At 41.2% G+C, this 13,498-nt stretch overlaps 1 protein-coding gene across 1 annotated transcript in view; it reads left to right on the forward strand.

Annotated features, from left to right (window-relative positions):
- LOC128652890 (uncharacterized) overlaps positions 1–13,498 on the forward strand; it is a 255,406-nt gene that overhangs the window by 68,852 nt on the left and 173,056 nt on the right. The window contains exon 3 of the mRNA XM_053705879.1: positions 10,468–10,695. Coding sequence (XP_053561854.1) covers positions 10,468–10,695 — 228 coding nt within the window. The remainder of the gene's footprint in view (positions 1–10,467; positions 10,696–13,498) is intronic.

Raw genomic sequence — 13,498 nt, forward strand, 5'->3', positions numbered from 1 at the left:
AATACTTTACCATTACACAGCTCATAACAGGAATTGAAAACAATAGAAAGTTCACTCTTTTTTTAACATATATTTGGCTGAAAAATGTTAACACATATATATGGGAAAAATATTATAATTTTTTTTTCCTTCCAAAAATTGTACTTTGTTTTTTGACTATAGTATTCCTTAAAGAGGATAGTTAATAAGGGAGAAGTGGCTAGATAAAAATAGAGAGGAACAGTGTTCCCTCTAAGGCAAGTTTTGTGAGTGCCCTAGCAGTAAAACAGTTAATTAGAGCAACTGGCAAACACTACACAATTCAGACTGCAAGGTGTAGTTCCCTTATAAACTGTTTCACTGCTGGGCCACACACAAAACTTGCCCTAGAGGTAACACTGCCTGAAACCTTAATTCAGTAGGAGATAGAAACTGTGTAAAATATGGCAAAAAGTAATATTTTGAAAGAAAATAGAAAAAAAGGAAAGAAGAAAGGCTGGCAGAGAGGTGCAACAATTATTAAACTATATTGGCATATTTTGCAGAAGTGTATTATATTATACATATTTCTCTTGTAAAGGTGTATCCAGTCCACTGGTTCATCCATTACTTGTGGGATATTCTCCTTCCCAAAAGGAAGCTGCAAGAGGACACCCACAGCAGAGCTGTCTATATAGCTCCTCCCCTAACTGCCACCCCCAGTCATTCTCTTGCAGCTCTCGACAAGAAAGGAAGTATCAAGAGAGATGTGGTGACTTAGTGTAGTTTTTACCTTCAATCAAAAGTTTGTTATTTTTAAACGGTACTGGCGTTGTACTGTTTTTACTCTCAGGCAGAAATTGGAAGAAGAATTCTGCCTGGAGGTTTTGATGATCTTAGTGGTTTGTAACTAAGGTCCATTGCTGTTCTCACACATAACTGAAGACTATGGAAAGAAAACTTCAGTTGGGGGGACGGTCTGCAGATTGCCTGCTTTGAGGTATGTTCAGTATATTTTTTTCTAGAGAGATGATAAGGTCTAGAAAATGCTGACAGTGCCTGGTATATTTAAGGTAAGCCTGATACAGTGATTTAACAACAACTGGGATCATGCTTGCAAATAAGGGTAATATTCATGCATGTTAATACTTATATTACTTAGTGTAAAAACGTTTGCATGATTTATAAAAATAAAAATGTTTTTTCTCTGAGGGTGGGGCCTAGTTTTCCACATGGCTTGTTAGATTACTCCTAGGAGTACTTTTTTAAGGCCCTCTGACTTTGAGTGCATGGTAGGGAGGGGCCTATTTTCAATCTCTAAATGTGCAGTTGATTTTCAGTCTGAGACATCCAGCTTCCCTGAAGGAGTTCTCTGGCTTATAGGACCTCTATAGAGGGTTTTGTTCCTGCAGAAATCGTTTTTAAGGGCAGGTAGGAGCCACAGCACAGCTGTGGCAGTGTGTTTGACTGTTTGTTAGCAGTTTTAATGTTTTTCTAATTCGTTTTTGGGCCTGAGGGGTTAATTATCCATTTGCAAGTGGGTGCAATGCTGCTTTAGTCCCTTATACACACTGTAAAAATTTCGTAGAGTTTACTACTTTTTATCACTGTTTTGCAGTTTATGTGGTAGTTTTTTTTTCTCTTAAAGGCACAGTACCGTTTTTATATTATTGCTTTTTTCACATTGATTAAAGTGTTTTCCAAGCTTGCTGGTCTCATTACTAGTCTGTAAAAACATGTCTGACATAGAGGAAACTCCTTGTTCATTATGTTTAGAAGCCATTGTGGAACCCCCTCTTATAATGTGTACCAAATGCACTGACCTTTCTATAAGTTATAAAGATCATATTATGGCTTTTAAAGATTTATCACCTGAGGTTTCTGAGACTGACAAAAGGGAGGTTATGCCATCTAGCTCTCCCCACGTGTCAGAACCTATAACTCCCGCTCAAGGGACGCCAAGTACATCTAGCGCGTCCAATGCGTTTACCTTATAAGACATGGCGGCAGTTATGAATCATACCCTCACAGAGGTATTGTCCAGACTGCCAGGGTTACAAGGAAAGCGAGACAGCTCTGGGGCTAGAACAAATACAGAGCTCTCTGACGCTTTAGTAGCTATGTCTGATATACCCTCACAATGTGCAGAAGTTGAAGCAGGAGAGCTTCTATCTGTGGGTGACTTCTCTGATTCAGGGAAGGCGTTACTTCAGTCTGACTCTGAAATGACAGCATTTAAATTTAAGCTTGAACACCTCCGCGTGTTGCTCAGGGAGGTTTTAGCAACTCTGGATGACTGTGACACCATTGTAGTCCCAGAGAAATTGTGTAAAATGGACAAATACTTTGCAGTGCCTGTTTACACTGACGTTTTTCCAATCCCTAAGAGGTTTTCAGAAATTATTACTAAGGAATGGGATAGACCAGGTGTACCGTTCTCTCCCCCTCCTGCTTTTAAAAAGATGTTTCCTATAGATGCCGCTACACGGGACTCGTGGCAGACGGTCCCTAAGGTGGAGGGAGCAGTCTCTACCCTAGCTAAGCGTACAACTATTCCTGTCGAGGACAGTTGTGCTTTCCTAGATCCTATGGATAAAAAATTAGAGGGTTTCCTTAAGAAAATCTTTATACAACAAGGTTTTATTCTCCAGCCTCTTGCATGCATTGCCCCAGTCACTGCTGCAGCGGCTTTCTGGTTCGAGTCTCTGGAGGAGGCTCTACAGGTAGAAACCCCGTTGGATGATATCCTTGACAGGCTTAAAGCTCTTAAGTTAGCCAATTCATTTATTTCTGACACCGTTTTTCATTTAACCAAGCTAACGGCTAAAAATTCAGGTTTTGCCATTCAGGCGCGTAGGGCGCCATGGCTTAAATCCTGGTCAGCTGATGTCACTTCAAAGTCTAAACTTCTCAATATCCCCTTCAAAGGGCAGACCCTATTTGGGCCTGGACTGAAGGAGATAATTTTTGATATTACTGGAGGAAAAGGCCACACCCTTCCCCAGGATAGGTCCAACAAGTTAAGGACCAAACAGACTAATTTTCGTTCCTTTCGAAACTTCAAGAGTGGCGCAGCTTCATCTTCCTCTTCTACAAAACAAGAGGGAAATTTTGCCCAGTCCAAGCCAGTCTGGAGACCTAACCAGGCTTGGAACAAGGGGACACAGGCCAAAAAGCCTGCTGCTGCCTCTAAGACAGCATGAAGGAGTAGCCCCCGATCCGGGACCGGATCTAGTGGGGGGCAGACTTTCTCTCTTCGCCCAGGCTTGGGCAAGAGATGTCCAGGATCCCTGGGCTCTGGAGATTGTTTCCCAGGGATATCTTCTAGATTTCAAAGCTTCATCTCCAAAGGGGAGATTTCATCTCTCACAATTATCTGCAAACCAGATAAAGAGAGATGCATTCTTACATTGCGTTCAAGACCTATTAGTTATGGGAGTGATCCACCCAGTTCCAAAGGAGGAACAGGGGCAGGGCTTCTATTCAAATCTGTTTATAGTTCCCAAGAAAGAGGGAACTTTCAGACCAATCTTGGATCTCAAGATCCTAAACAAATTTCTCAGGGTCCCATCCTTCAAGATGGAGACTATTCGAACCATCCTACCTATGATCCAGGAGGGTCAATATATGACTACCGTGGATTTAAAGGATGCTTATCTACACATTCCGATACTCAGGAATCATCAGTTTCTCAGGTTCGCCTTCCTAGACAGGCATTACCAGTTTGTGGCTCTTCCCTTTGGATTAGCCACGGCACCAAGAATCTTTACGAAGGTTCTAGGGTCCCTTCTGGTGGTTCTAAGGCCGCGGGGTATAGCAGTGGCCCCTTACCTAGATGACATCCTGATACAGCCGTCGACTTTTCAAATTGCCAGGTCCCATACAGACATTGTTCTGGCATTCCTGAGGTCTCACGGGTGGAAGGTGAACGAAGGAAAGAGTTCTCTCTCCCCTCTCACAAGAGTTTCCTTCCTAGGAACTCTGATAGACTCAGTAGAAATGAAGATTTATCTGACAGAGTCAGGTTGTCAAAACTTCTAACTTCCTGCCGTGCTCTTTATTCCACTTCCCATCCATCAGTGTCTCAGTGTATGGAGGTAATCGGATTAATGGTAGCGGCAATGGACATAGTTCCGTGTGCCCGCCTACATCTCAGACCACTGCAACTTTGCATGCTCAATCAGTGGAATGGGGATTACACATATTTGTCCCCTCTACTAAATCTGGATCAAGAGACCAGGGATTCTCTTCTCTGGTGGCTATCTTGGGTCCATCTGTCCAAGGGAATGAGTTTCCGCAGGCCAGAATGGACTATAGTAACGACAGATGCCAGCCTTCTGGGCTGGGGTGCAGTCTGGAACTCCCTGAAGGCTCAGGGTTCGTGGACTCAGGAGGAGGCCCTCCTTCCGATAAACATTCTGGAACTGAGAGCGATATTCAATGCTCTTCAGGCTTGGCCTCAGCTAGCTGCGGTCAGGTTCATCAGATTTCAGTCGGACAACATCACGACTGTAGCCTATATCAACCTTCAGGGGGGAACAAGGAGCCCCCTGGCAATGTTGGAGGTTTCAAAGATAATTCTATGGGCAGATGTTCACTCTTGCCATCTCTCAGCTATCCATATCCCAGGAGTAGAGAACTGGGAGGCGGATTTTCTAAGTCGGCAGACTTTTCATCCGGGGGAGTGGAAGCTCCATCCGGAGGTATTTGCCCAGTTGATTCAACTATGGGGCAAACCAGAACTGGATCTCATGGTGTCTCGTCAGAACGCCAAGCTTCCTTGTTACGGGTCCAGGTCCAGGGATCCCAAGGCAGCGCTGATAGATGCTCTAGCAGCGCCCTGGTCCTTCAGCCTGCCTTATGTGTTTCCTCTGCTCCCTCGTCTGATTGCCAAGATCAAGCTTGAGAGAGCTTCAGTGATCTTGATAGCCCCTGCGTGGCCACGCAGGACTTGGTATGCAGATCTGGTGGACATTTCATCTTTTCCTCCATGGACTCTGCCGCTAAGGCAGGACCTTCTACTTCAAGGTCCCTTCAAACATCCAAATCTAATTTCTCTACGTCTGACTGCTTGAAGATTGAACGCTTGATTCTATCAAAGCGTGGTTTTTCCGAATCGGTCATCTGTTGGCGCTCTACAAATACCTGATAATAATAATTGATACCTTAATTCAGGCTCGAAAGCCTGTCACCAGGAAGATCTATCATAAGATATGGTGTAAATATCTTCACTGGTGTGAATCCAAGGGTTACTCATGGAGTAAGGTCAGGATTCCTAGGATATTATCTTTTCTCCAAGAAGGATTGGAGAAGGGATTGTCAGCTAGTTCCTTATATGGACAGATTTCTGCTCTGTCTATTCTTTTGCACAAACGTCTGGCTGAGGTTCCAGACGTTCAGGCGTTTTGTCAGGCTTTAGTTAGAATCAAGCCTGTGTTTAAACCTGTTGCTCTGCCATGGAGTTTAAATTTAGTTCTTAAAGTTCTTCAAGGGGTTCCGTTTGAACCTTTGCATTCCATAGATATTAAGCTTTTATCTTGGAAAGTTCTGTTTTTAGTAGCTATCTCCTCGGCTCGAAGAGTTTCATAGTTATTTGCTTTACAATGTAATTCCCCTTATCTGATTTTCCATGCAGATAAGGTAGTGTTACGTTCCAAACCTGGGTTTCTTCCTAAGGTGGTATCTAATAAGAATATCAATCAGGAGATTGTTGTTCCTTCACTATGTCCTAATCCTTCTTCAAAGAAGGAACGTCTATTACACAATCTTGATGTGGTTCGTGTTTTAAAGTTTTATTTACAAGCTACGAAGGATTTTCGTTAAACATCTGCTTTGTTTGTTGTCTACTCTGGACAGAGGAGAGGCCAAAAGGCTTTGGCAACTTCTCTTTCTTTTTGGCTAAGAAGTATAATACGCTTAGCTTATGAGACTGCTGGCCAGCAGCCTCCTGAAAGAATTACAGCTCATTCTACTAGAGCAGTAGCTTCCTCATGGGCTTTTAAACATGAGGCCTCTGTTGAACAGATTTGTAAGGCGGCAACTTGGTCTTCGCTTCATACCTTTTCGAAATTCTATAAATTTGATACTTTTGCTTCTTCGGAGGCTATTTTTGGGAGAAAGGTCTTACAGGCAGTGGTGCCTTCCGTTTAAGTTCCTGACTTGTCCCTCCCTTCATCCGTGTCCTAAAGCTTTGGTATTGTTATCCCACAAGTAATGGATGAACCCGTGGACTGGATACACCTTTACAAGAGAAAACAAAATTTATGCTTACCTGATAAATTTATTTCTCTTGTGGTGTATCCAGTCCACGGCCCGCCCTGTCATTTTAAGGCAGGTGTTTTTTTTTATTTTTAAACTACAGTCACCACTGCACCCTATAGTTTCTCCTTTTTTTCTTGCTTGTCTTCGGTCGAATGACTGGGGGTGGCAGTTAGGGGAGGAGCTATATAGACAGCTCTGCTGTGGGTGTCCTCTTGCAGCTTCCTGTTGGGAAGGAGAATATCCCACAAGTAATGGATGAACCCGTAGACTGGATACACCACAAGAGAAATAAATATACCAGGTTAGCATAAATTTAGTTTTTTCTTCAGCAGAACAAACAGATTTAGAATATACAATTATTATATTTTTATTTCATTTCAAGGCTGCAATAAAAATGTAAAAAAAAACCCCTATATTTCCTTCTTAATATAAGTAGAGTCCACGGCATCATTCCTTACTGTTGGGAAATACTGAACCTGGCCACCAGGAGGAGGCAAAGACACTCCAGCCAAAGGTTTAAATACCTCTTCCACTTCCACTATTCCCCAGTCATTCTTTGCCTTTTGTCACACAAGCCTGTCTTCCAGACCAGAAAAGAGGGAAGCCTTTCTAGGGTGCGTGCGGGATCTGTCCTCCTTAGGGGTCATTGTCCCGGTACCTATCGCAGAAAGAGGTTTGGGATACTATTCAAACCTTTTCGTGGTCCCAAAGAAGGAGGGAACTTTCCGTCTGATTCTGGACCTTAAGTGCTTAAACAAATTTCTAAACGTCCCCTCATTCAAGATGAGACGATAAGGTCGATCCTTCCCTTAGTTCAGGAAGGACAGTTCGTGACCACTATAGATCCGAAGGATGTTTACCTTCACGTTCTAATCCACAAGGATCACTTCCAGTTTGTAAGGTTTGCATTCCTGGACCAGCACTTCCAGTTCATTGCACTTCCGTTTGGTCTAGTTGCTGCTCCAAGGATCTTTATAAAGGTTCTAGGGGCTCTTCTAGCCGTTGACAGATCCCGGGGTATAGCAGTAGCTTCCTACTTGGACGATATTCTGGTACAAAGCACCATCTTTTCGTCTGGCGGAGGACCATTCGGAATCTCTTCTCTCTCTTCTTTGATCTCATGGATGGAAGATAAACCTATTCCAAGTGCCAGGGTAGAATTCCTGGGTACTATAATAGACTCCATATCCATGAGGATATTTCTAACAGACCAGAGACGTTGCAAGCTTGCTTCGGCATGTCTTGCCCTCCGGACCTCCTTAAGGCCCTCTGTGGCTCAGTGTATGGACGTAATTGGTCTCATGGTGTCCAGCATGGACATCATTCCCTTTGCCATGTTCTGGCTCAGACTGCTGCAACTGTGAATGCTGAGGCAGTGGAACAACGATCATTTGTATCTGTCTCAACAGATTTCTTTGGACAACCGGTCGAGAGAATCGCTCTCTTGGTGGCTCTGTCCAGATCATCTGTCCCGAGGGACATCCTTCTTAAGACCATCCTGGGAGATTGTGACTATGGACACAAGTCTATCAGGATGGGGAGCTGTTTGGGGTGCCAAGAAGGCACAGGGCCTGTGTCCTCAGGAGGAATGCTCCCTCCCGATCAACATTCTGGAACTTCAGGCAATCTTCAATGCTCTGAAGGCTTGGCCCCTTCTGGGTTCGTCCCGGTTTATCATATTCCAATCAGGCAATATAACCTTGTGGCTTACATCAACCATTAGGGGGGAACGAGAAGCTCCCTAGCAATAAGGGAGGTATCTCGAATTCTGGAGTGGGTGGAGGCCCGCAGCTTTTTCCTGTCAGTGATCCACATTCCGGGTGTGGACAACTGGGAAGCGGAGTTTCTCAGCAGACAATCCTTTCATCCAAGGGAATGGTCTGCCCATTCCGAAGTGTTTGCGGAGATATACAACAGGTGGGGGACACCGGAGATAGATCTCATGGCGTCTCGTCTCAATACCAAGCTACCCAGATATGAGTCGAGGTCCAGGGATCCTCAGGCGGAGCTAATAGATGCATTAGCAGTGTCTTGGAGGTTCAGTGTAATTTACCTGTTCCTGCCGTTACCACTCCTTCCTCGTGTAGTGGCCCACATCAAGCAAGAGCTGGCATCAGTGATACTGATTGCTCCATTGTGCCCGCGAAGGATGTGGTTAGTGGATCTGGTGCCATCATCTCCTCCGTGGAAGTTACCTTGTTGCAGGGATCTGCTGGAACAAGGTCCTTTTGTTATTCAAATTCTAGATTCTCTGAGGATGACTGCAGTTACTCGTTGCATCTATTATAAGGTGTGGAGAACCTACTTATTCTGAAAGTGATGCAGCTTGGTTGTAAAATAAATAACACTATTACAACACAAATGGCTAGATTACGAGTTTTGTCGGTAATGGTGTGCGGTGCAGTTGGCTAATTGGAACAGCCAATAGAATGCAAACTCAATCCTATTGGCTGATTGGATCAGCCAATAGGATTTTTTCTACCTTAATTCTGATTGGCTGATAGAATTCTATCAGCCAATCGGAATTGAAGGGACGCCATCTTGGATGACGACACTTAAAGGTACCGTCATTTAGTCATCGGATGAAGACAGAAGAGGATGCTCTGCGTCGGATGTCTGGAAGATGGACCCGCTCCACCCTAATTTAGTGTAGGGTAGGGCTTTTTATTATTTTGGGGGGCTTTTTTATTTTGTTAGTGGGATTTGATTAGGTGTAATTGGTTTAAAAACTTGTAATTATTTTATTATTTTCTGTAATTTTAGTGTTTTTTTTTCCGTACTTTAGATAATTGTATTTAATTGTATTTAATTGTAGTTAGTTTAGTGAATTAATTTAATTGTAGTGTAGTGTTAGGTGTAATTGTAACTTAGGTTAGAATTTATTTTACAGGTAAATTTGACTTTATTTTAGCTAGGTAGTTATTAAATAGTTTATAACTATTTAATAACTATTCTACCTAGTTAAAATAAATACAAACTTGCCTGTAAAATATAAATAAACTCTAAACTAGCTACAATGTAACTATTAGTTATATTGTAGCTAGCTTAGGGTTTATTTTATAGGTAAGTATTTAGTTTTAAATATGATTAATTTAGTTAATTATAGTAATTTTATTTAGATTTATTAAAATTATATTTAAGTTAGGGGGGTGTTAGGGTTAGATTTAGGGGTTAATACATTTTAATATAGTGGCGGCGATGTTAGGGACGGCAGATTATGGGTTAATAAAATTTAACTAGTGTTTGCAATGCGGGAGTACGGCGGTTTAGGGGTTAATACATTTATTATAGTGGCGGCGATCTCCGGTTCGGCAGATTAGGGGGTAAAAATTTTATTATAGTGTTTGCGAGTTGGGGGGGGCCTCGGTTTAGGGGTTAATAGGTAGTTTATGGGTGTTAGTGTACTTTTTAGCACTTTAGTTAAGAGTTTTATATTAAGGCGTTAGCCCAAAAAACTCTTAACTACTGACTTTTAAATGTGGTACCAGTCTTGACAGGAGAGGGTCTACCGCTCACTTTTAGGAAGACTCGTAATACCGGCGTTAGGAAAATCCCATTGAAAATATAGGATATGCAATTGACGTAAGTGGATTTGCGGTATTTTAGAGTCGCGCCAAAAAAGTGAGCGGTGAGCCTGTACCTGCAAGACTCGTAATACCAGCGGCTGTTAAAAAGCAGCGTTGGGACCTCTCAAAGCTGCTTTTTAACCCTAACGCAAGACTCGTAATCAAGCCGAAAGTTTGTTTACTACCCAGTTACATTTTTTTTTTTTTTGTGCAAATAAAATTTTGAGTTTGAGTGTCCCTTAACCTCTTAACTACATACAGGCTATATCAGCTGCCAGTTGTGTTTTACAGGTTTGTAAGAACTTAGGTTTTGCGAATAGCTGTGATACTGCGCTATTTACTGCAGGCCTGGCAGCGAGATCTTCCCTGTTAGAACCCTGGAATCCCTTTATGACAGGTGACAGACAAGATATGTCACTGTTGTTAAGCGGTTAAAAAATGTCTTAGAATATTCTGTATGGACAAACAATCACACCATATTCAGTGTTGCTTTGCATATGGCGTCAGTATAAAAAAAAATGCTTATCTTTGATTTTAATAACTTCAGAAAAGTTATCAGAACCTATTATTTCTGTTAAATTGTGATAAATATAAAACGTCTTAAACACTTTCAAAGAATGTGTATTGCAAACTTTTTATTTGTTTATTTTTAAATATAACAAATGATATGATCTCTTTCTAGGTGATCAGACACCAAATAATCAGATTAAATGTTCTGCTACTGGGAAACATCCTCCGAGCATCAGCTTACAGCCTCCGGAAAATGAGGAAGGTTCTGTTAAAGAAACTATGGATAATAAAGACGGAACATCAACTGTTACACGAAAAACAGAATATACAGATTCTCAACAGAAGATATATTGTGATTTCAGCCTACAGAATGGTGACAGGAAAAGAAGGGATTTAAAAGGTACATACTGGTAGCCCTCAGTTTACGCCGGGGTTAGGTTCCAGAAGGAATGGTTGTAAATCGAAACCGTTGTAAATTGAAACCCAGTTTATAATGTAAGTCAATGGGAAGTGAGGGAGTTAGGTTCCAGGCCCCTCTCAAAATTGACATAAGTAACACTGAATACATTATTTTTAAAGCTTTGAAATGAAGACTTTAAATGCGAAACAGCATTATTAACCTAATAAAATAGATTGTATCATCATCAAACTAAGTTTAATAAACAAAAACAAAATAATCACACAGCAGACTGTATCATCATCAAACTAAGTTTAATGAAGAAAAACGTTTTTTTTTACTTGCCTTTTTCTGCAAACAGTTCTCTGCATTGAGTCTGCAGCTAAGGGAAGTGGCTGCAAATCTTTTTCCTTTGAAAGATGATCCATTGATCATGGCTGGCTTGCTTTTCTTTGCATGTGTTTGCTGCAACACAAGCGGACAGCTCCACCTACTGGCTTTTTTAATGTTTGCATGTGCTAATGCTTTCAATAGCAGTCAATGCTTTTCAATAGCAAAAAAAAAGGGCGTTATTCTGAAACGGCGCAAATTGAACCGTCGTAAACCGAGGGCCACCTGTACTGTTATTGGTTACATAGTTGCAGTATACATTGCTAACACAAACAATATGCTAAAATTTCTTTAAACATCTTTGTTTATGGAACAGCAAGGAATAATAATAAGATAATTTGCTTATAATGTGTGACATTCTGTCTTCTTTACTCCTGTCAATATAAAGTAGATATCAGTGTAACCCCTGGATAATGGGGATTCTCTTGTCCCAAATAATCTAATTAGCGGATGAAGTCTAAAGGTTTTTGCTACTAACCTGATATATTTCCTATAAATTCTGTGTTTCAGAAATGATCAGAGAGGACTTTGTGGAGCATGAAAAAATACTAATTGATAAAGGACATTTTAATTCATGTTATTAATGGGACACTGAACCCAAATTTTTTCTTTTGTGATTAAGATAGAGCATGACATTTTAAGCAACTTTCTGAATTACTCCTATTATCAAATTTTCTTTATTCTCTTGGTATCTTTATTTGAAATGCAAGAATGTAAGTTTAGATGACGGCCCATTTTTGGTGAACAAACTGTTCTTGCTGATTGGTGGATAAATTCATCCACCAATAAAAAAGTGCTGTCCAGAGTTCTGAATACAAAAAAAAGCTTAGATGCCTTCTTTTTAAAATAAAGATAGCAAGAGAACAAAGAAAAATTGATAATAGGAATAAATTAGAAAGTGGCTTAAAATTGCATGCTCTATTTGAATCATGAAAGAAAAAATGCGGGTTCAGTGTCCCTTTAAACATAACTCAATAAATAGTGCTTAAAGATGAGCATTCTGCCCGGTCAAATGCCCTTCAATTTCCTGGTATGATTGGGGAAAGAAGAAGAAGCCAAACCTTCCTACTTTATGACGTGCACCTGCACATCCGACATGGCTGTCAGTCAGGGCTTGTGATGGACCCCTTAATTAGTATTATACAGTACATGTTTATTATTCGTCAGTGATTTTAGCCCTTCATTGCTTTGTATCCACTACAGTCAACGGATTTACTCTTTTCATTTCAGTAGTTTAATAGATTTTCTCTTGCAGAAGTGTATTATATTATACATATTTCTCTTGTAAAGGTGTATCCAGTCTACGGGTTCATCCATTACTTGTGGGATATTCTCCTTCCCAACAGGAAGTTGCAAGAGGACACCCACAGCAGATCTGTCTATTTAGCTCCTCCCCTAACCCCCACCTCCAGTCATTCTCTTGCAACTCTCGACAAGATAGGAAGTATCAAGAGATATGTGGTGACTTAGTGTAGTGTTACCTTCAATCAAGAGTTTGTTATTTTTAAACGGTACTGGCGTTGTACTGTTTTACTCTCAGGCAGAAATTAGAAGAAGAATTCTGCATGGAGGTTGATGATCTTAGCGGTTTGTAACTAAGGTCCATTGCTGTTCTCACACATAACTGAAGAGTATGGGAAAACTTCAGTTGGGGGAACGGTCTGCAGATTACCTGCTTTGAGGTATGTTCAGTATTTTTATTTCTAGAAAGATGAATAAGTTCTAGAAAATGCTGACAGAGCCTTGTGTATTTGAGGTAAGCTAGATGCAGTGATTTAACAACGACTGGGATCATGCTTACAAAACAGGGTAATACTCATATTACTTAGTGACAAAACGTTTACATGTTTCATAAATAGGACGTTTTTTCTCTGAGGGAGATAAGTCTTTATTTGGGGCCTAGTTTTCCACATGGCTAGTCAGATACTCCTAGGAGTATTTTCTTAAGGCCCCTCTGACATCCAGTACATGGTGGGAGGGGCCTATTTTCGCGCTCTAGATGCACAGTTTTCCTTCAGACTGAGACATCCAGCTTCCCTAGAGGAGTCCTCTGGCATCTGAGGACCATTATAAAGGGTTTATTTCTTCCCTAAATCGTATTTGAGGGCAGGTAGGAGCCTCAGTAGAGCTGTGGCAAGGTGCTCAACTGTCTTTTACCGGTGGTTGACGTTTTTTAAATCCAGTTTGGGGGCTAAGGGGTTAATCATCCATTTGCAAGTGGGTGCAATGTTGCTTTAGTCCCTTACACACACTGTAAAAATTTCGAAGACTTTACTATATTTTTACACTGTTTTGCAGTTTAAGTGCTAGTTTTTTTTCTCTTAAAGGTACAGTAACGTTTTTGTTTAATTGCTGTTTCACCTTTAGTAAAGTGTTTTCCAAGCTTGCTTGTCTCATTACTAGTCTGTTAAACATG

The sequence above is a fragment of the Bombina bombina genome, chromosome 3, assembly GCF_027579735.1.
Source record: "Bombina bombina isolate aBomBom1 chromosome 3, aBomBom1.pri, whole genome shotgun sequence".
Lineage (NCBI taxonomy): Eukaryota > Metazoa > Chordata > Amphibia > Anura > Bombinatoridae > Bombina > Bombina bombina.